Below are 27,296 nucleotides of genomic sequence, written 5' to 3'. Positions count from 1 at the left end.
TCCATCCTCTGCACTTCAATTACCGTCTGGTTCAGCTCAGCTACCAAATCTGACCTCAGAAGACTACAGAGGGTAGTCCGGTCTGCTGAGCGAATCATTGGTACAACCCTCCCCACTCTCCAAGAACTGTACTTAACCAGAGTGAGAAAAAGGGCAAAGAAGATCACTCTGGACCCCTCACATCCAGCACACTCCCTCTTTGAACTGTTGCCATCCGGTCGACGCTACAGAGCCCTGAGCACCAGAACGACCAGACACTGGAACAGTTTCTTCCCTCAAGCAATCCATCTCATGAACACTTGACAAACACGGAACACACAACACTATTACACTTTATTTACTTAAAATGCTTATTTATACCTCAAATTTGCACACATAACTGTACATACAAATTGTCTGAGGGGTGTGATTCTTCCGTCACAGTCGTGTGTGTGTAGAAGTCCAGCGGCGCCGGCGGGAGAGAACAGTTCTACTACAGTAACGTTAGTTGAGAAGAGTTCCAGTAAGTAGCCTGTCAAGGCTATTTTATTCAAAAACATCGTATGAAGTGATTATTTTCTCTTTAATACTGACGATGCTGAATAATTTGTCATAACAAAAAAAAGAAAGATAAAAAAAGATGATAACATGATTTTTTTTCTGTGAGTCCACTATTTTAGCGATTATAATGTTACCTAACGTTAGCTTGTTTGGTAGCACTCAATAGCTTGTTGGATACTAAGTCACCCACACCAACAACAACTAACATGATAAGAATATGTAAATTGTAATAAGGCTAATAGATTTACTGTTGTGTGTTGGGTTTTGCTCAATGTGTATTCATCGTATTTTGGTGACTTGGTTGTAAACAACTTCAAAAATATTCAAATAAATAAGTGATTTTGAATATTTTGGTTAATTTATTCAGTTTTTTTTTATCGAACTAAAAAGAAACAATGAGCATAATGGCACAGTCTCCATGCTACAATAATAATAGTAGTAAGGTTTTCTTCTGTGTAACATTACATATATCCTTTTATAAGTAAAATTTTGGCTGTATTATTTGTGTCGTTTGGGGGGGTGTCATGGTAAGTGCACTGTATAGTCTCCTGCTTTTTTGTCCTTTTCCAATCACACCTATGTTGTCTATATTATATATTGTTTTTTTTTTGTTTTGTTTTGTTTTTTTTTTTTGCTTCTTTTTTGCACTTTATCCATCTTGTAAATTTGTATATTAATCTTTATTCTTTTTATTATGTGTCTTGTCTTGTTGCTGTCACTCTGTTGCACTGTGGAGCTTCTGTCACTAAAACAAATTCCTAGTATGTGTAAACAACATACCTGGCAATAAATCTCTTTCTGATTCTTCTTCTGATTCTGTTTCATGTCATTTGAGTGGATTTTTACTCTTAGAAACACAGACTGGAGTTCAACACAGTTTCATCAGTCAAACACACGTGACCAGAAAACCAACAGCAGCAGAAATAAACAGAAGAAACATTGTCATATCACACCTGACATACTGTATCACAAACATATCATTTACTCTATTTTAAGATGAAAAGAGCTCAACTTGTCATTCTGGAAATCTGAATGTAAGTATAAATATTTTTCTCTGTTTCTCTGACAGATATATCAGTGTCAGTGATGATGGGGGCGGATGTGACTCTACGTGTCAGTACTGAAATACAGACAGGAGATAAGATATTCTGGATGTTTGGAGATCACAACAGTCTCGTAGCTAAAAACACAGAAGAGAAGTGTGAAGAAGAGTCTGAGTTCAGTGATTTTAGATTTAAAGACAGAGTGGATCTGAATGATCAGACTGGAGATCTCACCATCAAGAGAATCAGAACTGACCACACTGGAGAATACAAACTAAAGATCATCAGAAATGGCAAATCCTCATTCAAGTTATTCAATGTTACTGTTTCTGGTGAGTGAAATATTTACTTTCATTGTCATTATGATTTTATTTTAGATCAGTATTGTGTCGTTCTTAAAGGATAGTTCAGCCAAAAATGTAAGTTCATTCATCATTCAATCACTCTCCGTCATGTCTGTAGCATCTGGAGTGATCAAACACAATTGTAAAAAGCAATCACCCATGCAGGCCCCGAAAGGTCTGGCTCCCCCACTGGGCGCTATCACCTTATCTGCACCACATGCCCTTTACACACACTTAGGAGACCCTTAGGAGACAGGCCACTAGAACCAGACATTCTCTATAAACTGGATTCTTTGTCATTAATTCATTGACAACCTCGTCTAAATGAATGAACATGCATTTCCCCAGTACATTGTGTATATTATTACTGTTTGTATGATTGTTCTTTCGTATGTTGTATAGTGTTAGACATGCCTGAAAGTTGGAACTATGAGATAATGTATTTCATCTAGGTGATGTTTACTATCAAATTACTCCTTGTTTAATGACTCACATGTTGGTGGACATCGAAATACCATAGAAATACCATATGTTTGTTATATTTATCAGAGTATAAATGGACACAAACCTACAAACCCAGGCAAATTAACTCACTTTCAAACAAATTAAATCCCCCGCCAGAGAATGGCACCTTTCTCATTGGTCAAGCCATGATTGGAAGGTGTCGACTGTCTGGAGAGTTCAAAAGCCCCCACAAAAATCACACTCAGGGGAGTTTTGTTTTTAGTGCTTATGGACTTCTAGTTCTTCGCTTTGTTCCTGTTAATACAACGAGGGCCATCCGGCCCAAGCCGGGCTGGTCGGCCTCCATTTCACTTCAAGCCATGCACAACTGCAGCGACCACAAAAGAAGATGCTGATTCTAACTTCCACGCCAGCGGACCAAACCATCATGAGCCTGCAGATCCAGACAGTTAAGGCATTTGCAAGTATTGTTTGAACACTAAATGGCAATTTAGTAGTAAGATTGTGAACCCCTTTTAACAAAGGTGCTTTATAGTATTGAAACTGATGGTTCATCCAGCAATTGTTAATTTACTCTTTCTATTGTTTCATTCCCCTGTTATGATATGGTTCAAATTCGTTTTCCACTCTCTCACTGCGTGAATGGTATGTTTGTGTTTGTTAGTTTAGTTATGTGTTTGTGATTTAGTTAAATAAAACTTGTGTGCACACTCTTGCGAGTTGATTCAGGTCTGCTTATAAAACCGTTGTCCCTGATAACGATTCGATCAGCTACGTGCTAAGAAAGCGATATTCTGTGGCCACAGAAAATATCCTTTCTATTAGAGTGTTAGCTGGCCGAACAGATTAATTGATTGTAATATGAATTCAGCTACATTAAGTTAATTTGATTAACTGATTCAAAAACGTTTTAATTAATCATAATGAGTTATGACTAATTATTAATATTTCCCCTTTTTGAGCTAATAAATAAATATCGTTACATGTCGTTCCAAACCCACAAGACTTTTATTCATCACAAGATTTCTGTCCATCCATTAAAAGTGGGGAAACAAAACTTCAAAGCTCCACAAAAAAAAAAAAAAAACACTCCACTGTTCACAGGAGAGTGGACGGCAGTGCAGCTCCTCAGGTTTATACAGTGATAATGTCCCTTTTTGTATACATTGGGGATGAACTGCTCCATATCACTTCTCCAAATTATTTCATTTATCTCAATTGGTCCTTACAGCCTTCATCCACAAAAGAAACAAAACCAAAAAAAAAAAAAAAAAACTGTACATACATTAAGAATATTTCTGACTTCTAGTTTTTTAATTCTCTCTCTCTCTCTCACGCTGTGTTAATAACTGTATTCTGCTATCAAGCCTCGAGCCTCCGTTATAGTTCTGAAATGATGTTTTGGAATTAGCAACAGAGACTTGGGATGAGATGTGTAAGAAACTAGTGTTTTAAGGACAAAAACCTGACAGATGTCTTGAAATACACCATCAGAACAGTGTCTTGAGGTGTGGTAACCGTAGTATAAGCGGAATTATTGTCTCCATGCTGTTGAATTATTAGTCATGAACTTCATCATTTATCATGTTAACTGAGGCCTGTAGAGTCTGAGGTGTCTCTGTTGGGTTGTCTGTGATTTCTCTGAGCATCACATGGTCTGATCTTGGGGAGAATCTGCTGGGATGTCCACTCCTGAGAAGATTGGTGTCTGTTTCAAACAGCTTCCACTTGTGAATAATCTTCCTTCTTCCTGCTTTTATAGAGTTGATCACACGTGCTGATGATCAGTTAATCAAAGTCATTTGATGACCATTACTTCTGATTCCTATGTTACAGTAAGAGTGTCCTTAGTTTTCCCCCATGGCTTCTTCATTTTTGTTAAAGGCACAATATGTAGTTTTCACCTCTAGAGGTCGCTCATTCAAAACAAAGGTGTAGCTTGATGAGTCCTTGATTTCACTGAATCATGGGAGGTGTTGTGTTCACGTCTACAGCTGGTGGATAAGAATCGGGATGGGACTCAGACAGAAATCATGTTCATGGATGAGCGAATGTATTTAAGATTTAACATTACTGTAACATGAAGCTGTTGGAGCTGAACAAGACCGCTGGAGCGATTGTTAATGAGAGACGATGCGACACATGTTTCAAAAGCAGTGGAGCTTTTATTGTGCCCCAGTTGTCACTTCTGCTTCTTCTGGTCAAGTGTAGGTGTGTAGTAACGCAGCATTGTTTACCACATTAGATACATTTGTGTGTTGAAAGTTGTATCTGTGTGTTCGCTCAGCAGCTGCTATGAGACACTTGCAGTAAACACACTGCAGTAAACTAGATCAATAATATTCATGGTAAAACATGGTACTCGTGATAAATCAAGAAAACAAGATTTAAACAATAAGACTGTGTTGAGCTATATAACATGATTAGTTTTCTGTTGATGAATGTATCCAAACAGTTGTTCCCTTGACTAATAAAACACAGAATATATTAAAGCATCTCTGGTGTTTCCATGGTTTCTACAAATAAATACCCTCGGAAACATTATGATGTCATTGGTTGGTGACGTACGGATACACTTAGGCCCCGTCCACACGAAGCCGGAGCTTACCCCAATCCGATCTTTTTTTTCCTCATTCTAAAAAAAAATCCCGTCCACACAGCGCCGTATCAAGAAATATCTGCGTCCACACGAAACCAGTGAAACGGCTCAAAATGATGTAGTATACATGCCAGACCATTATGTGGCGCTGTAATTCTGTCACAGAAATGCACTTAAAGCAGCGAAGACTAGTGATGTTACGTTCTGTGCCGACGCTTCGGAGCGTGTGTCGAGAAATCCCGGAAGCTTTCAGTGAAGCGCGTATCGAAGCTTGTATCGCTTTAGGCCAGTGACGTCATTGATGACGTTCGAAGCCTCGCTTCTGCCTGATTGGTTCGACTGGATGCGGTTCGAATCTTGGCGCGACATTTTGACAGATATATAAACCCATGGGATCCCCTCAGAATGTGTGGTTTTAGAATAATAATATCGCCTCTCCTGCCTGTTATGACCAAAGAATTTATTACACACATTTAATAGCCCCATTCATTTATAAACCAATACGTTTATTACACAGTTATGTTATACAATCATTATATACAACCAGAAAATACACATTACATTCAAATAAATATATAAGTCTTTGTGGAAATTGATTTTTTTATTCACCATTTTTTCTAAGCCATAATAGCCGCAAAATAAAGTGTATCACAGATCACATCACTTGTTTTACACTCTTTGACCACCAGGTGGTATTGTGAGCAAATGAAGCCTCGAGAAATTAACCCTTTTGTGAACCACTTGGCTGAAAAGCTTCAATGCTTCATGAGGCTTCATCTCGCCATCACTAGCGAAGACGACTTGGATCATGCGCATAAACCTTGCGCGCTGAATACAAACTATAGCAAAGCTTACTGTGTTCACACCGCCAGCGGCGAGAGCGTTAAAGTGACAGGAAGTCATTCATTTTCAGTGAGAGCCGGCGGCGTGCTCCGGGCCTCCGGCGAGAGTGGCGCGGCGCGTCGAGGAAGGTGAGAGCGTCGAGGAGAGTTGAAATCAGGTCAACTTTATGGTAATGAGCTATGACGCGGTTCGGCGGCAACCAATCGGAATGTAGAGGTCCTCGCTTGAGAGGATTCCGATTGGTTGCCAAACTAGTCATTTACTTTAACCCTCCCGCCGGCGGCGGTTTGAACGAACAGTACAGCGTTGTTGAAATAACGCTTTATTTTGGTTCAGTAGCTTCTGCAGCACGAACACAAGCATGTAGAGTCTGTTATTGCTGTTTTGTGGTGTTAGCGTGTCTGACTAGGGTCGACACGTGGGGTGATGACATCATCGTTTCAGAAAATATACGGATTGCCCCGTCCACACGATAACGCAAAGACGGCGTTTTCAAATTTATCCACTCTGGGACCCGGTTTCAAAAAATAGCGGTTTCACCGTTCGAAAACGCCGGATCCGTGTGGACGAAATGCCTATCCGATAAAAAATGTGTGCGGTTTCACAGAAACGTGTCTCCGTGTGGACGGGGCCTTATTTCTCTGGATTTTAAAAAGGCCTTAAATATACATATATACAGTGGCATGAAAAAGTATGTGAACCACTTGCAGAATCTGTGAAAATGTGAATAATTTTAATGAAATAAGAGAGATAATACAAAATGCATGTTATTTTTTGTTTACAATGTAATCATCCATGTCTTCCTTTTTATTCTTTGGCATTGAACATATAAAAATTCCACTAAGAGGAAGTGACATTGACTTAATTAGAAAAAGAAGGGAGGCTTTTTGGATTTTTTACTTAAAAAGGGTATATTTTTTTTTTAGGGCAGTGTACATTTTTATAAAAAAAAATCATGAAGGTGTGCATGGTAGATGTTTTTTTTTATCTCTCAGTTGGAATTTGATTGGTGGATGATATTATATGCAATTTTTTTCATTGGTTCTTTGTAAGTTTGAATTCTGTTTATATTTAAAGGAACCTTTAAAGGATTTTTTTAGCTTTATTTCATGTTTATTCTTGACCCTTTAACATCATAAATGTTGCTGCTATTGTCTATAATTAGTTTTGTCTATATTCCGCCTTGTTGGATGTGTGAAGGTGCACCGGATTAATCATATTACATTTTGCCAACACATATAGGGAGGTACAAGTTCACCTTTAGTAAGTTAGTCTTACCAATAGACCTTCATCACAGCAGAATTGATTACCAGAAGCTTTGTTGCTAACTTGCTAACTAGATTTAGCAACTTTTCAGACTAACTTAGTAAAGCACCTAAAAGCTCCTAGCAATAAATTTAGATATTTTTCACAATGTATTTGGCAACTTTTATCAACTTTTGAAAAGTGACTTAAACAATCTTAATGACTCAAAAAGAGGAAACATTGAACAGCCAGTCAAGCAGCACATCAGCCTGGAGAGAGCTGAAGAAAGATGACAGTACACACTTCATATGTGAATTAAGTTGATAGTTGAACTAGTTCAATAATAATTGTTGATTTATGATACAGCATGTTATTAGCTTGTACCTATAATTGTTGTTCAGTTAGGCACACTGTAAACTGTAGAAAAACAGAAAAGGTTCTGGTAATTTTCTGCCAGGACAAGATCTGTTAAGTTGTAACCCTAAAACACAGAATGCAATGTGTAAATTATAATACAGTTAAAATACCTGTGAAAAATTAATACAGATAATTCCTTCATATTAACACAGTACATTGTGCCCTATTTTTAACTAACTAACTATACACTGCTTAAAACTATAATTGTTCAAAATGTGTAACTATTCAATAATTCAATGTTGTATTTAAAAATAAAATGATCAAAAAGATGTTGTTTATAAACTTTCACAAATAAAATAGGTTTATATTATTATAAATATATTTATATTATGAACAAATCTAAATTAACAAGCGATTTCAAATCATATTTTTATGTGTATTTTCGCAATAATGCAGTTTTGCATCATGGTTACGTGATGACGTCATCCCACAACTTCATTTAGCAACAAATCCACCCGCCTTTAGCAACTTCCCTGAAAATGTGTTGACAACACTGGTTTGATTTCGTTGTGTTGTGAACTTTTGTTTGTTTTTTTTTTTTTTTTTAATTATTTCATTGTGTTGTGCACTACTGGGCCACTGTAGAATTCAAACTTTTTTCACACATGATTTCCCTCTATTTGCTTCTTTTAGGGTGCGTTGATTTAGTGTTAGTCTTTATCTTCAGACGAAAATGCTCCTTAGTCTCAGTCACATTTTAGTCATTTTAGTCTTTCATATTTTATAGTTTTAGTTCACGAAAACTCATCACATTTTTGTCAAGTCTTAGTCATTACTTTGTCAAACTACAGTTACCAACATTCATTTTCATAGCTATTTTATATGTAGCCTTTAGACAAAATTGTCATTATAATTTTTTCTCTTTAGACCAATTCATCCAAGCTTATGAAAAATTTGAATCAAGGTTGTATTGACATTGCACTCATAGCAGCAGCACTTGTGCACTTGTACATATCCTCTTTCAGTGGATCTCAAACTTTCTAGAGTGTCGTACCCCCTGAGGGATTTAACATCCTTCTGTGTTCCCTCTCTTTTCCACTTAGACTGCAGTTATGTATTTCCATTGAGGGACAATATTTACCTTCTTAAATCGATTTTTCCAGTGCATTTTTTTACCTGTATAAATACCTTTGTAAAATAAATAATGCCTTAAATAAACTTTTTAAAGCATTCAATAAATACAATGATGATAAAAACTAAGTGATACTTTTAAATATAACATTAAAACCGCCAGTAGGTGGAGGTGTAGTAGGTTTGAAATGTGTAGTTTTACTAGTTTAAAGGGTTAGTTCACCCAAAAATGAAGTTCTGTCATTTATTACTCACCCTCATGTTGTTTCACACCCGTAAGACCTTCGTTAATCTTCAGAACACAAATTAAGATATTTTAGTTGAAATCCGATGGCTCCGTGAGGCCTTCATAGGGAGCAATGACATTTCCTCTCTCAAGATCCATAAATGTACTAAAAACACATTTAAATCAGTTCATGTGAGTACAGTGGTTCAATATTAATATTATAAAGCCACGAGAATATTTTTGGTGCGCCAAAAAAACAAAATAACGACTTATTTATGTCACAGTCTGTTTAGTTTCAGTTTCAGTTTACGGACTTTCTGTTTACATACTATGATCACATGTTCTGTTTCCCACCTTCATTATTAGTTCATCTATATCACCTGTGTCTTATTAATCATCCTTGTTATTTTGCTATTTAGTTCCTCCTGTTCACTCAGTGTTTGTCCGTTCACCGTTTGACTATGTTGTGTTGCACCTCTCTGCCTGTTCTCCTGTGGATTATTGTAATAAACCGATATTTGGATATATTCTCCTCGTCTGTGTTACCTTCCGGCAACCACACGTAACAATTTAGTGATGGCCGATTTCAAAACACTGCTTCAGGAAGCATCGGAGCATAAATGAATCAGTGTATCGAATCATGAATCGGATCACATGTCAAACGTCAAACAACGGCTGAAATCACGTGACTTTGGCAGATTCATCACACTGATTCATGTATGATCCGATGCTTCCTGAAGCAGTGTTTTGAAATCGGCCATCACTATATAAGTCGTTACTTTGTTTTTTTGCCACACCAAAAATATTCTCGTCGCTTTATAATATTAATATTGAACCACTGTACTCACATGAACTGATTTAAATATGTTTTTAGTACATTAATGGATCTTGAGAGAGGAAATGTCATTGCTGGCTATACAGGCCTCACTGAGCCATCGGATTTCAACTAAAATATCTTAATTTGTGTTCAGAAGATGAACGAAGGTCTTACAGGTGTGGAACGGCATTAAGGGGTGAGTAATAAATGACAGAATTTTCATTTTTGGGTGAACTAACCCTTTAATAAGAAAATAAGTAAATATAATTGTTCAAAAATGTGCAACTGTTCAATAATTCAATGTTGTATTTAAAAATAAAAATATCTGATCCTAAAGATGTTGTTTATATTACTTTTACAAATAAAATTAGTTTATATTATTATGAATATATTTATATTATGAACAAATCATTTTGCTTCTTTTAGTTTAAAAGAGGATCTTTAAATTGTCAAGCTCAACTAAATCTGTAGTCTGATGTTTGTTGTGTGGATTTCAGGCTGTTCTGTTGGTCAAAACACACATTAGATTTGAGCTCGACTCATTTAATTCATTTATATCTTCATGTAGATTTCTATAATATGGTAGAATCAGAGAAAGCTGAGTTCATTACTGATATTTATAAACTGAGTGAATGAAACATTTGAGATGTTGAACAATTGATCAGTAATGATTTGTTGTCTGATGTTGTTAGTTTCTGGTTCTGATTTCTGATCTCTATTTCTCTGTTTCTGTGCTGCTGCAGGACCAGTGAATGAATTCGTGCTGAAGGGACGTCCTGTCACTCTGAACTATGATACTGAAATACAGAAGGATGATAAAATACAGTGGAAGTTTGGAGAGAAACTCATCGCTGAAATGACTGGAGAGAACCGTGAGAACCATCAATGGTCTGATGAATTCAGAGACCAAATGAAGCTGGACCCTGTGACTGGATCTCTCACCATTCAACAAACCAGACCTGAACACTCTGGATTATATAAGATAGAGATCTATAGAAATGATTATTCAACATTCAGACTCTTCAGGATTATCGTCTTTGGTGAGTAACACAAAGTCTTTCAGTGAAACAGCAGCAGTGTATATGACAGACCTTGTGTCAAAATATGATGATAAAAGTGTTCCAGTTGTGTTATATTAATGATGGAGAAACTCTGAGCTGTTCATCATATCACTGCACTGCTTCCATAGCAGATCTATACTGATGTAGAAATCAACACACTGTAATGTCAGGATCAAGACCTTCTAGAGGAATTAATGGACAGAGTTCAATCATTCTTGACTGAAAATGTGTTCAAATGTGTCTCTATTTTATCAAAGCTGTAAGACTCAGAAAGATCATGTGGTATTTTTTCATGAAGTCAACTGTAAATACAGGTAGTTGCAGATTAATTCATTTTAATTGAATAATAATGTATTAATGTATTTAGTCAGAGCTGGTTTGTGGTGTTTCAGACAGATGTGGTTCCTCAATGAAGCAGCTTCAGACAGTCTTCTTTCAGATGCTGTTGTCTGTTCTGAAACTGTTCTTCACACAGACTGTGTTGCTTCTGTCTGCAGGATTGTTTGATCAACTTTATCAGTCACAATCCTCCTCATTATTCCTGATCATTATTGAACTGCAGTACAGTCATTATCTGATCACAAATCAAACATTCAGAAGCGCTTCTTCACACAAACACAATTCAACACACTCATATTTCATGTCATTTGAGTGGATTTTTACTCTTAGAAACACAGACTGGAGTTCAACACAGTTTCATCAGTCAAACACACATGAGCTGTAGAGATTCATACTTACATTCAGATTTCTACAATGACAAGTTGAGCTCTTTTCATCTTAAAATAGAGTAAATGATGTGTTTGTGATCCAGTATGTCAGGTGTGATATGACAATGTTTCTTCTGTTTATTTCTGCTGCTGTTGGTTTTCTGCTTCTGATTTCTGTTTGTATTTTTCTCTGTTTCTTTGACAGATGTAGAGAAGTCAGTGTCAGTGATGAAGAGGAAGGATGAGACTCTATGTGCCAATAATGAAATACAGGCAGGAGATAAGTCTGGAGATGACAACTGTCCTGTAGCTAAAAACACAGAAGATGCATGTTCTCTTCATTGTGAGTCTCAGTACAGCAATTTTACATTCAAAGACAATGTTACTGTTTCTGGTGAGGGCAATTTTTTGTAATTATGATTTTATTTTAGATCAGTATTGTGTCGTTCTTAAAGGATAATTCAGCCAAAAATGCCCTTATGTCGTTCTAAACCCACAAGACCTTTATTTATCTAAAGATTTCTGTCCATCCATTAAAAGTCATGGATGGACAAAAATGCCAAGCTCCAAAAAAAGACAAAACAAAACAAAACAAAAAACATTTGGGTTCTCCACTCTGTTCACATAAGATTGAATTGCAGTGCAGCTCCTCAGGTTGTATAGTGAGAATGTCCCTTTTGAATACATTTCTATAGAACACTAACGTTTTTTTCTTCCATGCAATGGCGTCCAATGTTGTTTGAACCAAACATTTTCCATAAGCACATGTACATATAAGCACACATAGCAATATAATACTTATACAACCCCCATATATATAAAATTAATCTTAATCGCTAGTCTTAAAATTTGGAAAGTAACACAAACTAGGCCATGGAACCATTCAATTTAAATGTCATGAATCATTTATCATGTTAACTGAGGCCTGTAGAGTCTGAGGTGTCTCTGTTGGGTTGTCTGTGATTTCTCTGAGCATCACACGGTCATAGACATCACGTCAGATGAAGTAAATGTCTCTAGGTCTGACTGATGGGAGAATGTTCCAATCTGTGTTTTCAAAACAGTCCTGTAGTTGGTTGATGGCAACTGCAGGCCAAACTTTAACAATCCTATAAGTTGGTTTAACACTGTTAACCAAGGCTTTATAAGCAGGAGCAAGAAACAAAGAAAGATGGTCTTACTGTCCAAGATTTGGGCGTGGTATAGCTTTATAAGCATCTTTCATGTTTGTATAAACATGATCTGATCTAGGGTATTTTCCTCTCTAGTTTTACACTTTACGTGTTGGTAAAATCTGGTAAGTACAGTCTTAAGATGGGCTTGATTTAAAATGCTATAATAAAAATTCCATAATAAAATGTATATCGCGCTTTCCAGGGCTCAAGGACGCTTTACAGTGTACAATTATCAAGGAAGAGATAATACGAGTAGACAGTGATGAAAAACAATAATGGACAAGGAAGTATACAGAAAAATAGAGTCAAGCACAATAAAATACAAAGCAGGACTTAAGAGACATAACATAACATTCAGAGAAATATTAGTAATTATGCAGAACAATCAATCCATCAAATCAGAGGTATAACATTCAGAAAACAGGTGAGTTTTGAGTAATGATTTAAAGTCAGAGATATTATTAACACAACAGAGTGAGCGAGGGAGAGAATTACAGAGTTTGGGTGCGATAGTACTGAATGATCTGCCCCCCATTGAAGAGAGGCGATGCCGAGGGACAACGAGAAGGTTAGAGTCAGAGGAACGTAGTGAGCGAGTCGGGGTGTAGGGGACGAACATATTACAGAGGTAAGGGGGAGCCAAACCATGCAAAGATTTAAAAGTGAGCAGGAGAATTTTGAATTTAATACGGTGGGCAACTGGAAGCCAGTGGAGATCAATCAAAATTTTGAATGTATTGTAATCTGGAAATGGAGCTGGATGGTAGACCAATGAAAAGAGCATGACAGTTTCAGCGTCTTTGGTACTGATGAAGGGACGGAGTTGGGCAATGCAACGTAGGTGAAAGAACGCCGATTTGGTTATAGAGGTAATATGAGACTGAAAAGATAGGGTAGAGTCAATGATAACACCTAAATTTTTAACAGTATTGGATGTTTTGATGTGAGAACCAGCAATATCACAGGTGAAATTGCTGGTAAGTGAGAGAGTTCCAATGAAAATAATCTCAGTTTTGTCCATATTGAGTTTCAGAAAATTTGAATTAAGCCAAATTTACACAGAGATTTTGTCTGTTTGGGGAGGTAGAGTAGGTGTGCAGACTGAGTATAATTGAATGTCATCAGCGTAAAAATGATGGTTCAGACCATGACGTTGTAAAATCTGACCAAGCGGTATGATGCAAATTATGAAAAATAAAGGCCCGAGAACGGATCCCTGGGGAACACCTCGCTTTAGGAGGACAGTAGGTGATCGAAAATCCTTAACTGAGATGAAAAATTGTCTGTCAGAGAGATAGGAAGAAAACCAAGAAAGAGCAGAACCAGAAATACCCAAATCAGAGAGACGAGAAACCAGTAATTCATGGGAGACGGTGTCCAATGCAGAGCTGAGGTCAAGTAGCAGAAGTATAGACAGAACCAGAGTCACCAGAAAGCAGTAGATCATTCACAACCTTTACAAGTGTAGTTTCAGTTCTATGGAGGGGGCGAAAACCAGATTGAAAGGGATCGAAGAGATTATTTTCAACTAGAAAAGACTGGAGTTGGGAGGCAACAGTGCTTTCCAGTAATTTTGCTATGAATGGTAAATTACGGTAATTAGATAGAACTGAGGGATCGAGTTTGGGTTTCTTGAGAACAGGGGTAACTGCAGCAGTTTTGAGTGGCAGAGGAAATGAAGCAGAGGTAAGAGATGTATTGATGAAGTGAGAGATGGCAGAATGGCAAAGTTTCAGGAGAGAAGTAGGAGCAGGATCAAGTTGACAGGAAGAAGAGTTGGATTTCAAGATTAACTTAGAGACAGAAGATGGGGTCGTCAAAGAAAAACAAGACAGAGTTGGACTGGATAGATTTCGTGGATAGCTGAGCTTTGTATCAGTAGAGAAGCATTAGTGGACGGCATCGGTCTTTTCAAGGAAATAATCCAGAAAAGAACAGCAAAGCTCATTAGAAGCTAGGGAGTCTTGAGGTGTAGGTTTAGAGGTGTAGGTTTAGTAAGATTATTTATTGTGTTGAATAATGCTTTTGGCCTGTTACTTGATTTATTAATTGTGGCAGAGACACAACTAGAGCGAGCCGAGATGAGAGCAGATTTTTATTTTTTGAGATGATCAAGAAATGCTAAATAATGTACAGTAAGACTGTAGAGACGCTCAAGCCGTCTACCAGTAGCTTTGAGAATACGGAGCTCAGGGGTAAACCAAGGAGAAGAATGGGAAGAAGGGACACATCTGGTCTTAATAGGAGCATGCTGCTGTAAGATTTCAGAAATTATGGTGTGATAGTTAGATAATATCATGGACGGAGAAGAAATATCAAAGACATCTGAGAGGTTTGAAGAAACGGTAGAGGTACAGAATGATGCAGTATCAATAGCTTTCAGATTGCGGTATGAAATAACAGTTTTAAGGCATTTCTTATGCATAGGCAGACTTAAGCTAAAAATCAAGAAGTGTGTGATCAGAGATACCAGTGTCAGAAGAAGAGATGGTACAGATATCAACCCTTGATGTACATATCAGATCAAGGATATGACCACAAGGATGGGTAGGAAAATGAACATGCTGAGTCAGATTAAAACAGATTAAAATATTGACATGAATATTGAAGTCACCAGCAGGAGAATGGGAAATGACAATGAACAGGCAAGGGATGAAATGAGGCAAATGAATAAATGTAAATGTAAAGATCAGCAGTGAGAAATGGAGTAATCCAGACAGAATAGTGAAAAAAGTAATCCAAACAGAAAGGTGGAAAATCATGTAACAAAACATACAAACAGTCCAGGTGTGAAGCGGCAGCACAGACGCGCACAGCGTTCTCGACCTGGAAGGTTTCCAAGGTGAAACCATCAGGATGTTTATTCTGTTGTTTACTAATAACGTGATATAATTGGTCCAGTGCCACCTTAACATTGGCCTGAGGTGGTATATATACGACCATAACAATCACAACTGTATATATTCCCTGGGCAAATGAAAAGGTTGACATCTTAACATTAAATATTCCAAGTCCGGAGAGCAAACCTTATCGATCATTGTAGAATTAGCACACCAGGAATCATTAACAAAAACACAGTCCTCCTCCTGTTTTCTTACCGGATTTGGTCGTTCTGTCGGCACGACGTAGCGTATGGCCTGCTAGCTCAACTGCAGCATCCGGTATGCTAGGGTTCAGCCACGTCTCTGAGAAAATCAGAAGGCAGCAATCCTTTGTGGGTTTATGTATGACAATGTCCAGTCAGAGCTCATCCATTTTGTTGGTAAGTGGTCTAGTATTCACAAGAAAGATACTAGAGAGGGGAGGTTTGTGTGGAGCAGTTCTTATGCTGCGTTCACATCGAACGCGTCTGGAGCGTCTGGGGCATCTGATTTACATGTTAAGGCTAATCGAGCATTCACGTGTCTGACGGAGAATTTTTGGAGAAAATTCGCGCCGCGTTAACCAATCAGGAGCTTGCTCTAGTAGTGATGTTACGTAGCGAGCTGAGGCAGAAATCTGAAACCACAATGGAGGACAAAATCATCGTCGCTGTACATCTTCATACTTTTATAGAAACAGAAATAAAAAGGATCTTGCTTGAAAGAAAGTGAGTGAGGAGGTCGGACAATCTGGTAAGTGGTAAAAAACGGTCTTTACTCAATTTGAGCAATATATATACATATTGAGACTACAAGCTAGCTAAAGCCAACCAATTGAGCTTATTCGCTGTAATTTACAACTATTTTCCCGCTGACGAGTTGTGTTTATTCAGAGGAAGTGTGCAGAAAGAAGTGGGAGAGTCTGGGACACATAAAGGAGCAGGAGAGCCCCTCTCATTTCTGTTGTGAAGTGAATGTCACACGCGAATGAAGCGTGTAAACTCAAAATGTTCAAGCGTCCAACTAGACGAGCCTGACGCGAATTTGGCGTGCGATTCGTGTTCGGTGTGAACGCAGCATTAGTCTCACTAGTAGGCCCGCTCGTTTGCCCCTCTTCTGCTTCCTCTCCTTGCACCATCTCCGTCTTCTCCCTCTGTGAATTGGAAATGATAGTTGCGGTGGTTGAAGAATCTCCTGCAGTATTGTTTCCACATTAAAATGATCGCCTGTGTAGTTTGAACCGATCTGTAGCAGCTTCTGGCAACTATAGTACACTTTCGCATTTATTTGTGATACATTAATAGTCAGTAAACGTTAATATCATAGAACAACACATATGTGGGGTGCACGAAGCCGCTGCATCTGTGCGTCCCGCCATCTTACCATCAAAATAGATGCAAGTTGTCAATGATTGATTAATGATTCAAGTTTCAAAATGATTTAAAGGGTTAGTTCACCCACAAATCAAAATTCTGTCATTTATTACTCACCCTCATGTTGTTCCACACCCGTAAGACCTTTATTCATCTTCAGAACACAAATTAAGATATTTTTGATGAAATCCGATGGCTCCGTGAGGCCTTCATTGAAACTCTCAAGATCCAAATGGGTACTAGAAACATAATTAAATCAGTTCATGTGACTACAGTAGTTCTATTTTAATATTATAAAGTGACAAGAATACTTTTTGTGCATCAAAAAAACAAAATAACGACTTTTCAACAATATCTAGTGATGACTGATTTCAAAACACTGCTTCAGAGCTTCTGAGCTTTATGAATCTTTTGTTTCGAATTAGTGATTCGGATCATGTATCAAACAGCTAAACTGCTGAAGTCACATGACTTTGGCACTCCGAATCGCTGATTCGATTCGTAAAGCTCTGAAGCAGTGTTTCAACTGATAGAACCACCGAACTCACATGAATTGATTTAAATATGTTTTTAGTACCTTTCTGGATCTTGAATCTTGAGAAGTTCAATGGCTTTGCTCTCAATGGAGGCCTCACTGAGCCATCGGATTTCATCAACAGTATCTTAATTTGTGTTCTGAGGATGAACGAAGGTCTCATGGGTGTGAAACAACATGAGGGTGAGTAATTAATGATGTGATTTTCATTTTTGGGTGAACTAACCCTTTAAGTTGCTGCATCACCTCAGTGAATTTTCTTCAGCATTATTTATATCAGTGCTCTGTAGATAAAGGAAAAATCTATATTGTTTTCTTCTTGCCAGAAACAGCAAACTGTCTTTGTCTGTTTCACACTGATAAAACAGCATCTGAATGATGATTATGTAGTAATGTCAAACAAATTATTTCCTTTTTTTTACATGCAAAAACATGCTTGGTCTAATGGAAACATTTTCCTTGTATTTCTTTGTTTCTATGTGCAGCAGTCACAGATGAAGAGGAGAGGAAACCATTGATGAAGGGTGAGAGTCTGTCATTTGTGCTGAATACCCTTGTGAAAAAAAAGTGCACTTTAGTATACTTTTATAAAGTGTACTTATTGCACAAATAATATACTTAAAAAGAACACACTTAAGTGTGAATTAAATGTAATGTTTTCATCGCTTAAGTGCATTCTATTTGTAATTAATTTCAAATGTATCACAGATTAAGTTCATATTAAATGCAATAAGTTGAACTTTTGAGTGATTTTTTTGAACAACTTAAGTGGTACTTTAATACAACTTTATGATAACCTTCATAATTACGTCTAGTATGTTTAAAATATAGTTGAAGTGCACTGCTTAATGTACTGACAAGCAATTAATGTGAAATAAAATATATTTTAATATCAGTTATAAATACACTTAAGTGTGAATTAAATGTAATGTTTTCAGCCGCTTAAGTGCATTCTATTTGTAATTAATTTTAAATATATCACAGATTAAGTTCATATTAAATGCAATAAGTTGAATTTCTGAGTGATTTTTTTTAAACTACTTAAGTACTTAAGTGCGACTTACAATTTTTATGTACTTTGAAATATGGTAAAAGTGTACTTCCGAATGTACTGACAAGCAATTAATGTGAACTAAAATATACTTCAATGTAATTTACATGTACACTGTTATATCATTTAATACATTTGTAATTACATTATTTACATTTGTTATTACATTATTTGTAGTTACATATAATAATGAAGTTACAATTTAGTATATTTCAAAATATTACAATCAACACAAATGCAAATTGAAACCCTCTACATTTATTGACAAAACAATCTCTAAAACAAATACGCAAAAACCTTTTTGCTGATGCACAAGAAAAACCCAAGAAACACTATACAAACACAAACAATTACAACACTTTAACTCTCATATAGAAAGAGTCTGGAGGACAGAGAGGCTTATATGATCATCATTATCATTTAATGATATCATTTTATCATTATCTCCCTCACATACAAAGGTACCTAAAACCTACCCATCACTTTCTGCATTTTTACATTTTCAGATAAAATCATTCGGTATGATCTATAAGATGATAAATAAGATACAAACAAAAATGTATACAAACAAAATGTAAAGAAAAGAAAAGATTCAAAACTTTGGGTAACACTTTACAATAACTTTTTATTAGTTAACTATTTTAGTTAACATGAACTATGAATGAAAAATACTTCAAAGCATTTATTAATCCTGGTTAATATTCATTTTAACATTTACTTATGCATGATTAAAATCAAAAGTTACATATGTTAATAGATAATGCACTGTAAACTAACATGAACAATGACTATACATTTTATTAACTAACTTGAAAAAACTATATTTTTTATTACCTAATGTTAACAAAAGATGAATAAATACTGTAAAAAGTTAATGCTCATAGTTAGATCATGTTGCCTAATATATTAATTGATGTTAACAAATGAGACCTTATTGTAAAGTGTTATCGAACCTAGTTACTTATAAGCTCTGAAACCTTTACTAGCATCGAACATTAAACAGGACCAAAAGGTTTCTTCTAAAATCTTTCTCCAGCATTACAGTGAATGTAATTTTGAAAAGAAAAACAAAACAAAACAAAAAACTTGACGAATTCCAAAGGCACAAAAACAAGAAACCAAAATTGTCTATCATCAATGTAGCACAGTTAAGTTCGTAGTTGGGGAAGGAAGAGGTCAGGGTCGACGAACAACTGCTGACTGAGACTTTATTAACTTTCAAAAAGGTTCAACAGAACGACTGTGCAGCGCACAACAACAAAAATAAACAATCCACAAAGGGCTTCACTCCAGGTTCGGTATACACCATCCACAAGGGCTTCTCTCCAAGTTTGGTATACACAATCCACAAGGGCTTCACTCCAAGAACCTCGACACGACTCAGTCAGTAGTTCCCCTCTCTCTCACACACTCCTGCTTCTCACGGCGTTTTGACCTGTCTCCGCGCCAATCACTGGAATGAGAAACAGGTGTTCGTGATTTGTATTCAACCCACTCACTTACCAAGCGTCTCCCGCTATTCTCTCCGGTTGCAGACCTCGCTGAACCACGCCCCCCTCGCCACAACCAACTTTTTTGAAGTTGTAGGAAAAAGTGCTGTTTATGTCAATGTCCCAGAAGCTCTCCATCGGCAGAAAACCTCAAATGTCCATGAAGCTGCGCACCATCTCTACACAGTATGCGTAAATGGACATGTTCCAAAGAGGAAAAAGATAAACAGAAGGAAAACAATTGTTTGTAAACAGAGTCAGTCCATTATTATAATTGGCTCAATTGAATGAAAGCAATAGATATAGATATATATACAGAACTCCAAAGTTTATATACACCTTTGTAGTTTTGAAAATAATCAAAAATGAATATAGACATTTGATGTCCTTTTTCACCACCCTCCTAGACACATTTGGTATTCCTAAAGGCAAAGAGTTGCTGATAGTGATTGAAGCCAAGATGTGTACTGTGTAACGATCATCTCCTCCACTTTAATACCAGTTACAGTGTGAAATAAATATGAATGAACATCTGAAGGTGTGTTACAAGATACAGTACAACTGATCCATAACATGTCACATTTAATCGCTCAGATCAGTGTTTCAACCGTGGAAAGACGTCAGTAAAACAGCTTGTAAACAATGTCACGTAACGTCACATTTACTTCAGATAAACTCATTAGTCAGCTATAGAGAGGAGCATTCTGCTAATTATATGCACCACGTTACATATTCATTATAATTTTATTTTAAATATTTATTTTATTTATAATTAATTTATGTATTTAATGCATGTTTGAATAAATTATTTATGACAGCCATGATTTAAATGTTTATATTTCAAAAAACGAATTGGAGTAGAAATATGATTATGTAATTCTAAAGTTAGTATTATAACTTTATGATAAAAAAACTATTTATTGTAATTTAAGTGTTTGTATGTAAATAAGTTAATTTTAACCTTCAATATTATAGTAATATAGTACCAAGTGACTCCCTCTTGTAGTTTATAGCATTATTTGAGAGATTTTTTTTCCTCAAGAAAATTTGTCATTTACTGTATCTGATATACATCCAAAATAATCGATATTGAATCGAAATCGAATCGCAAGCTTGTGAATAGAAATCTAATCGAATCGTGAACATTGTCAATACCCAGCCCTACTGAATACTGTTAGACTTAGCTGAAAAATATAAAGCACTATTTATTTCATTTGTATCTTTGTTCTATATTTATCTATGCTTATAATTTGTTCATTATTTTCTATGTGCATTCACTCACCTACAAAATCAACCCAATCCTCCTAGAATGATTACTTCTTTCCAAATAGAGCTATTTAAGTCATCTGGTGAATTTTTTTCATATCGCAATATATATTGCAGAATTTTTTTTTGCCAATATTGTGCAGTCCTAAACCAAATATTATTAAACTATTTCAATTATAAATTATGTGCTAACTAGTTTTGATTCAGTATTAACTTTGATGTGTGATGATCATAATGCTCTCCCACATATTTTGCTATTATAACTGCACTTATTTCCGTTGTTGGTATAAGTGGCAGTGAGTAGTAATAGCAAGATGGTAGAAAACTATAAGTTTCTTGTCTGATAACGTTTCTTTAGTCATTCGGCCATCCTGCAGCCTAAACCACTGTAGGCAAATCACCCTAACACCTTGCAGTATTCGCAAAATAATTTTAACAATAAAAGGGATCATAAAAATTTGCATGTTGTCTTTTTATTTAGTACTTCCCTGATGAAGCAGTTCATTCTGCAAGGTGTAAGTAAACTTTTGACCGCAACTGCATCACCTAAGATGAATTACCTCAGTCATCAGGACAACACTGATGTAGAATCCTGGGAGAAGCTCCTTCACATTTCCCACAAACACCAGGATTCCAGTGACCACACCATCTTCACTGACACTGGCCTTTAAACATAGAGAACATTTTTATAAATGTTATTATTCCTACTTTACAGGGAATTAAACATAACTTTATCAATTACACAAATATAGATAAATAACCCAAGACCCAAGCAAATTGAGCGGGCGTTCACACAGAATGCGTTTTGCTTTGAAAATAATGATATAATATCATTATAAATATATAATGATGAGATGGGGATTTGTAAGTGCACAGGTGAGAATTTATTACTTGCAAATAGAAAAGATTCAAAGCATTTAAAAGCTATAAGGATAGTTGATGGCAGTGTTTAGCTTGTAATGTGTGATCAGGGTGTGCTGGCTGAATTAATGGCAAAACTTGTAACATCACCTCATCAATACGGGTCTTTGATTCCACACAGCTTGCACTGTATCTCCACTGACAGATCTGTACTGATCCTACAAAATGAATATATAACTAGATAAGCACAAAAATATTACATATTACAAACACAAACAGTAATTGAACACCTCACTTTTCAAATGCAAAAAGAAAAATAGATTATAAGCAGTATTTCTAGAGGGGGTGATATATTGAACATTACTGGTGCTTATATTAGCGTTTAGATGGATTAAATGTAAATGTCTTTGAATGTTACAAGATCAGATCTTTGAATTTAGTTCTGCAAATTTAACCTTAAGTCATTTAAAATGATTTAAAAAGTCAGAGTTCAATTAAAATATTTTCAGCAACCAAATTCTTTGAACACGCCCACACACGCGATCACATTCATATATAAGAAATTATTATAATGCAATCATTAAAAAAAATATAGTAAACATGATTAATTCACCTCCATATTGCGATTAAACTAAACAAGTTACACTCTTAATGGCAATAAGACAGGGCTCTCAAGTCTCACGCATTGGGCGTGTGACACACGCATTTCAACCCGTTCACACGCTCACACGCCACACTATGGAAGCCCGTTTCCGCCACTAAAAAAAAAAAAAAAAACTCCACTAAAAAAAAAATAAAAATAAAAACCCACTAAAAAAAAAAAAAAAAGATGAATTGAAAAGTCAGAATTCTGAGATATAAAGTCGCAATTGCGTGATAAAAAGTCAGAATTCTGAGATAAAAAGTCGCAATTGCGAGTTATAAAGTCAGAATTCTGAGATAAAAAGTCGCAATTGCGTGATAAAAAGTCAGAATTCTGAGATAAAAAGTCGCAATTGCGTGATAAAAAGTCAGAATTCTGAGATATAAAGTCGCAATTGCGTGATAAAAAGTCAGAATTCTGAGATATAAAGTCGCAATTGCGTGATATAAAGTCAGAATTCTGAGATATAAAGTCGCAATTGCGAGTTATAAAGTCAGAATTCTGAGATATAAAGTCGCAATTGCGTGATATAAAGTCAGAATTCTGAGATATAAAGTCGCAATTGCGAGTTATAAAGTAAGAATTCTGAGATATAAAGTCGCAATTGCGTGATATAAAGTCAGAATTCTGAGATATAAAGTCGCAATTGCGTGATATAAAGTAAGAATTCTGAGATATAAAGTCGCAATTGCGTGATATAAAGTCAGAATTCTGAGATATAAAGTCGCAATTGCGTGATAAAAAGTCAGAATTCTGAGATAAAAAGTCGCAATTGCGAGTTATAAAGTCAGAATTCTGAGATAAAAAGTCGCAATTGCGTGATAAAAAGTCAGAATTCTGAGATATAAAGTCGCAATTGCGTGATAAAAAGTCAGAATTCTGACTTTATTTCTCGCAGTTGCGACTTTATATCTCAGAATTCTGACTTTTTCTTACTAATGTGAAACGTTATTTATCACAGTTCTTACTTTGCTTGCATTTCCTTTCATTGCGACTGACCATCAGGATTACTGCTTTGTTATTATTATACATTAAATAGACCATCAGGATTGCTGCTTTGAAATTATTTTACATAAAATAGAGGACATCATAAAGGATTATTTTTAGCGCCGATTTACCAATAAAGAAATATTGATTTTACTGGAGGAGACACATAAAGATTAGTCTCCGGACATATGCATTATGCAGGAATATGCATATAGAATGTTTCCACAGTAACCTTGTACACAGCGTTTCAAGGAGAAAAAACAGCTTTTACTGCCATCTAGTGGGCTTAATACTAAAACAACCAATACCTATCATGTTTCATTAACTTTGCTACTCAAGGGTAGAATCATGCAATTCTGCAAATTACAGTCGAAGTATTTGGACAATAAAAGTTGTTTTTAACAGAATGGATACACTAATGAATTTTGCACAATAATAACAATATAATAATAATCATAATAAGAAGAAGAATCAGCTGTGGCGGAGGCGCAATAAATCAGACAAAGCTGAAGTGGCACATTTTATACACCAACAGCTTCAGACTTCACGGCAGCACGGCTATCGTTGGATGCACTGTTATAGACAGAGATACTGACCATCAGTTAATTGCGAGAAAAAAAGTCAGAATTCTGACTTTTTATCACGCAATTGCGACTTTATATCTCAGAATTCTGACTTTTTATCACGCAATTGCGACTTTATATCTCAGAATTCTGACTTTTTATCACACAATTGCGACTTTATATCTCGCAATTCTGACTTTATATCACGCAATTGCGACTTTATATCTCAGAATTCTGACTTTATAACTCGCAATTGCGACTTTATATCTCAGAATTCTGACTTTTTATCACGCAATTGCGACTTTATATCTCAGAATTCTGACTTTTTATCACGCAATTGCGACTTTTTATCTCAGAATTCTGACTTTATAACTCGCAATTGCGACTTTTTATCTCAGAATTCTGACTTTTTATCACGCAATTGCGACTTTATATCTCGCAATTCTGACTTTATATCACGCAATTGCGACTTTATATCTCAGAATTCTGACTTTATAACTCGCAATTGCGACTTTATATCTCAGAATTCTGACTTTATAACTCGCAATTGTGAGTTAAAAAGTCAGAATTCTGAGATAAAAAGTCACAATTCATCTTTTTTTTTTTTTGTGGCTTTTTATTTTTATTTTTTTTTTTAGTGGAGTTTTTTTTTTTTTTTTTAGTGGCGGAAACGGGCTTCCATACCACACCTTGTATTTCTCACGCAGAGAAATCTCCAGGATAATGCACAACAAGTTGCGCCGCTATTAGAGGAATCAAGCGAGTTCCCCATAGAGTTCAGAAGGCCCTGCCACGCACCAGTTAATCTAATAAAAAAAATATAGCTACCGAACAGCCAATCAGAAAATAGAATTACTGTATCCGGGTAAGATTTAGATATTCCCGCCACAAAAATATTTATGTTCTGATTCCATCGACACATTCTGTGATTCACGGGCTCGCGCACTGATTCAGATGCTCGCTGAAGTAGTTAGCTAGAGGAGGACATCTGTCAGTCACATTGATTCACATCTGGCTACAGACTGATCGTGATCGATGTGGGACCATCCTATGAGTACAGTAAGTCATACTTGGGTAAAATTGGTTTTATATTCGCACATTCGGACTTCTGATAAATTCAGACTTTCCAATAAATGTGGAATAAATTAATGTTTGCGAATTTTAAGCAGCGACATGATATTGACAACCAATGATTGTCAACTTACAACATTTTTCACAGTCGATCAAAATAGGCAAGTATTGTTTTAATGGCATATTTACTTGTGAATGTCCACTGAATGTCCAATGTAGTGTGATTAACAAGGCTATTGAATACGGATGGCCGAATGTGCGAATATAAAACCAAATTTACCGAAGTGTAAGTCATCTCATCAAATTGCTGGGGAATATTTGTGTCCAGGCAACTGGTAGGTTAGTTAACAGTTTGCCCAGAGTACTTTTACGTGAACTTGCCTGGCTAGTAGTGATGGGCATTTTTCCAAAATATTGTATTCGAATATTTGGGCTAGTAAAAAAACGAATATTCGTGTATTTAAAGCTGCAGTCCGCAACTTTTTTTGTGTTAAAAATGTACAAAAATTATATAATGAGAATATACAACATGAATCCATTTTCCAAACCGTGTTTCTGTCTTATCCTGAATCATATGGTACACTTGTAATAAGTGTTTATATTCGGACTATTTCAGACCGGACTGGTAGGACTCGCCGCAGAGTATGTAACTTTGTGACTCGCCATAGACATACCATGAGACATACACGGAGAAAAGTAGCTCCGGCTAGAATGTTCCTCCGCAAGACGCGTGCAGTTCTGTTTATTAACCGCTAGAGGGCCAAAAATCGCGGACAGCAGCTTTAAATTACGATTATTTTGAGAAAATGAGAAACGTTTTTTATTTTTATTTTTTATTCAAGTTGTCGTCACCATTTCTGAACAAACTTATGATTAGGTAATATACACAACAAGTTTGTGTTTTATCTTAAGGTTTTCATTCAGTTTAAAACATTAAACAATATGTGTAAACAAAAAATATAGGCCTAAAGAACAAAAGCATTATAGGCTCAAGCAGCGAGCGGGAAAAAACACTAGTAAAGCAGAGCGCGCCAGTTATCGTGCCGAACGTAACGTACATATAAGGTACACTAGAGTCGGAATATGGTTACCATGTTTATATTGTTTCACATTACAATGTTGAGGAAAAACAACATAATGTGTATGATTATATTACCATTATCTAGCTCTCACACTCACTCACTCACTCACTCACATACACACAAAAATGCTGAATTAAATAAATATTTTTTTATTTGTACGAATGTGTCATTTTTCATATCAGACCCCCGTCCCCACCCAAACCCCCGTCGCCGCCGAAATTTCACTCTGAACTCAGTTCAAAACTTGAGAGCCCTGATAAGAACTGCTATGTTACGGTGAAAAAATAAAAATGAAGAGAGCATATATCAAGATACTTACTTGCTTCTTTATTTGTAGTACATAACGTCTCATCTGTAGTCATCCAAACGTGCACTCCTTTGTTTTCTTCTTCTTTGATCAGCAGAGTTGCCTCGCGCATCGCGATCACAGAAAGATGGCTGAGAGTGCATTTTTCAAACTCTGGTGAAGTAGTGCGCCGTCATGACGTAGTATTTTGGATTTATATTCAACAAAAAGTTTATAGGCTATGATTTAATTTCTGTTCAAATTGAAGTTTTTCTAGTTCATTGTTGTAGTTCGACTGTACGTTTAGGGAACTTGACTCATTCACCTAACTAAAAGTCAATCATTTTTACAGTTTAGTCTGATTAAAATTATTAATGTATTTTAACTGAATATGAATTCAAATTAATTTTGTTTAGATTTGTTAAACCTTTGCTTGCAACTAATGCAATTAAATATGTTTAATCGACTTAGAACAACATAATGATATTAAAATTATTAGACACATATGTAAAGTACAGCACTATTGCATTAAGTATCACAAATTCAGCACTCCACAAATGACATTTTATGTCAAATATTATGTAGAAAACTGACACTAATTGAGTTTAGAGCAGGAGCTAGTGATAAAAATTTCAACAATAAGTTGTACTGGATTATACTGTATAAGCAAGTAT

The 27,296-nt window shown here is 35.9% G+C and overlaps 1 protein-coding gene and 1 long non-coding RNA gene across 10 annotated transcripts in view; one reads left to right on the top strand and one right to left on the bottom strand.

Moving 5' to 3' along the window:
- Window positions 1-27,296, top strand: part of LOC137014975 (uncharacterized) — a 132,362-nt gene that overhangs the window by 98,729 nt on the left and 6,337 nt on the right. For 5 of the 9 annotated variants that reach the window (XM_067379567.1, XM_067379575.1, XM_067379584.1 and 2 more), the window contains 4 exons: window positions 1,610-1,915; window positions 10,354-10,650; window positions 11,584-11,721; window positions 17,808-17,846. In XM_067379567.1, coding sequence (XP_067235668.1) covers window positions 1,610-1,915; window positions 10,354-10,650; window positions 11,584-11,721; window positions 17,808-17,846 — 780 coding nt within the window. Of the gene's footprint in view, window positions 1-1,609; window positions 1,916-2,476; window positions 8,068-10,353; window positions 10,651-11,583; window positions 11,722-17,807; window positions 17,847-27,296 lie in introns of those variants that run through there. The other 4 variants (XM_067379629.1, XM_067379612.1, XM_067379637.1 and 1 more) reach the window with 4 other exon arrangements.
- Window positions 18,446-22,998, bottom strand: LOC137015063 (uncharacterized). Its single transcript, XR_010893919.1, has 4 exons — window positions 22,141-22,998; window positions 21,690-21,794; window positions 19,911-20,042; window positions 18,446-19,826 (listed from the first exon to the last, which is right to left on the bottom strand). It is a non-coding gene; the product is annotated as an uncharacterized lncRNA (long non-coding RNA).

Source organism: Chanodichthys erythropterus, chromosome 3 (genome assembly GCF_024489055.1).
Source record: "Chanodichthys erythropterus isolate Z2021 chromosome 3, ASM2448905v1, whole genome shotgun sequence".
In the NCBI taxonomy this organism is placed as follows: Eukaryota; Metazoa; Chordata; class Actinopteri; order Cypriniformes; family Xenocyprididae; genus Chanodichthys; species Chanodichthys erythropterus.
The sequence above is the reverse complement of the archived record's forward strand: the minus strand, read 5'-3'. Positions and strand labels throughout refer to the sequence as shown.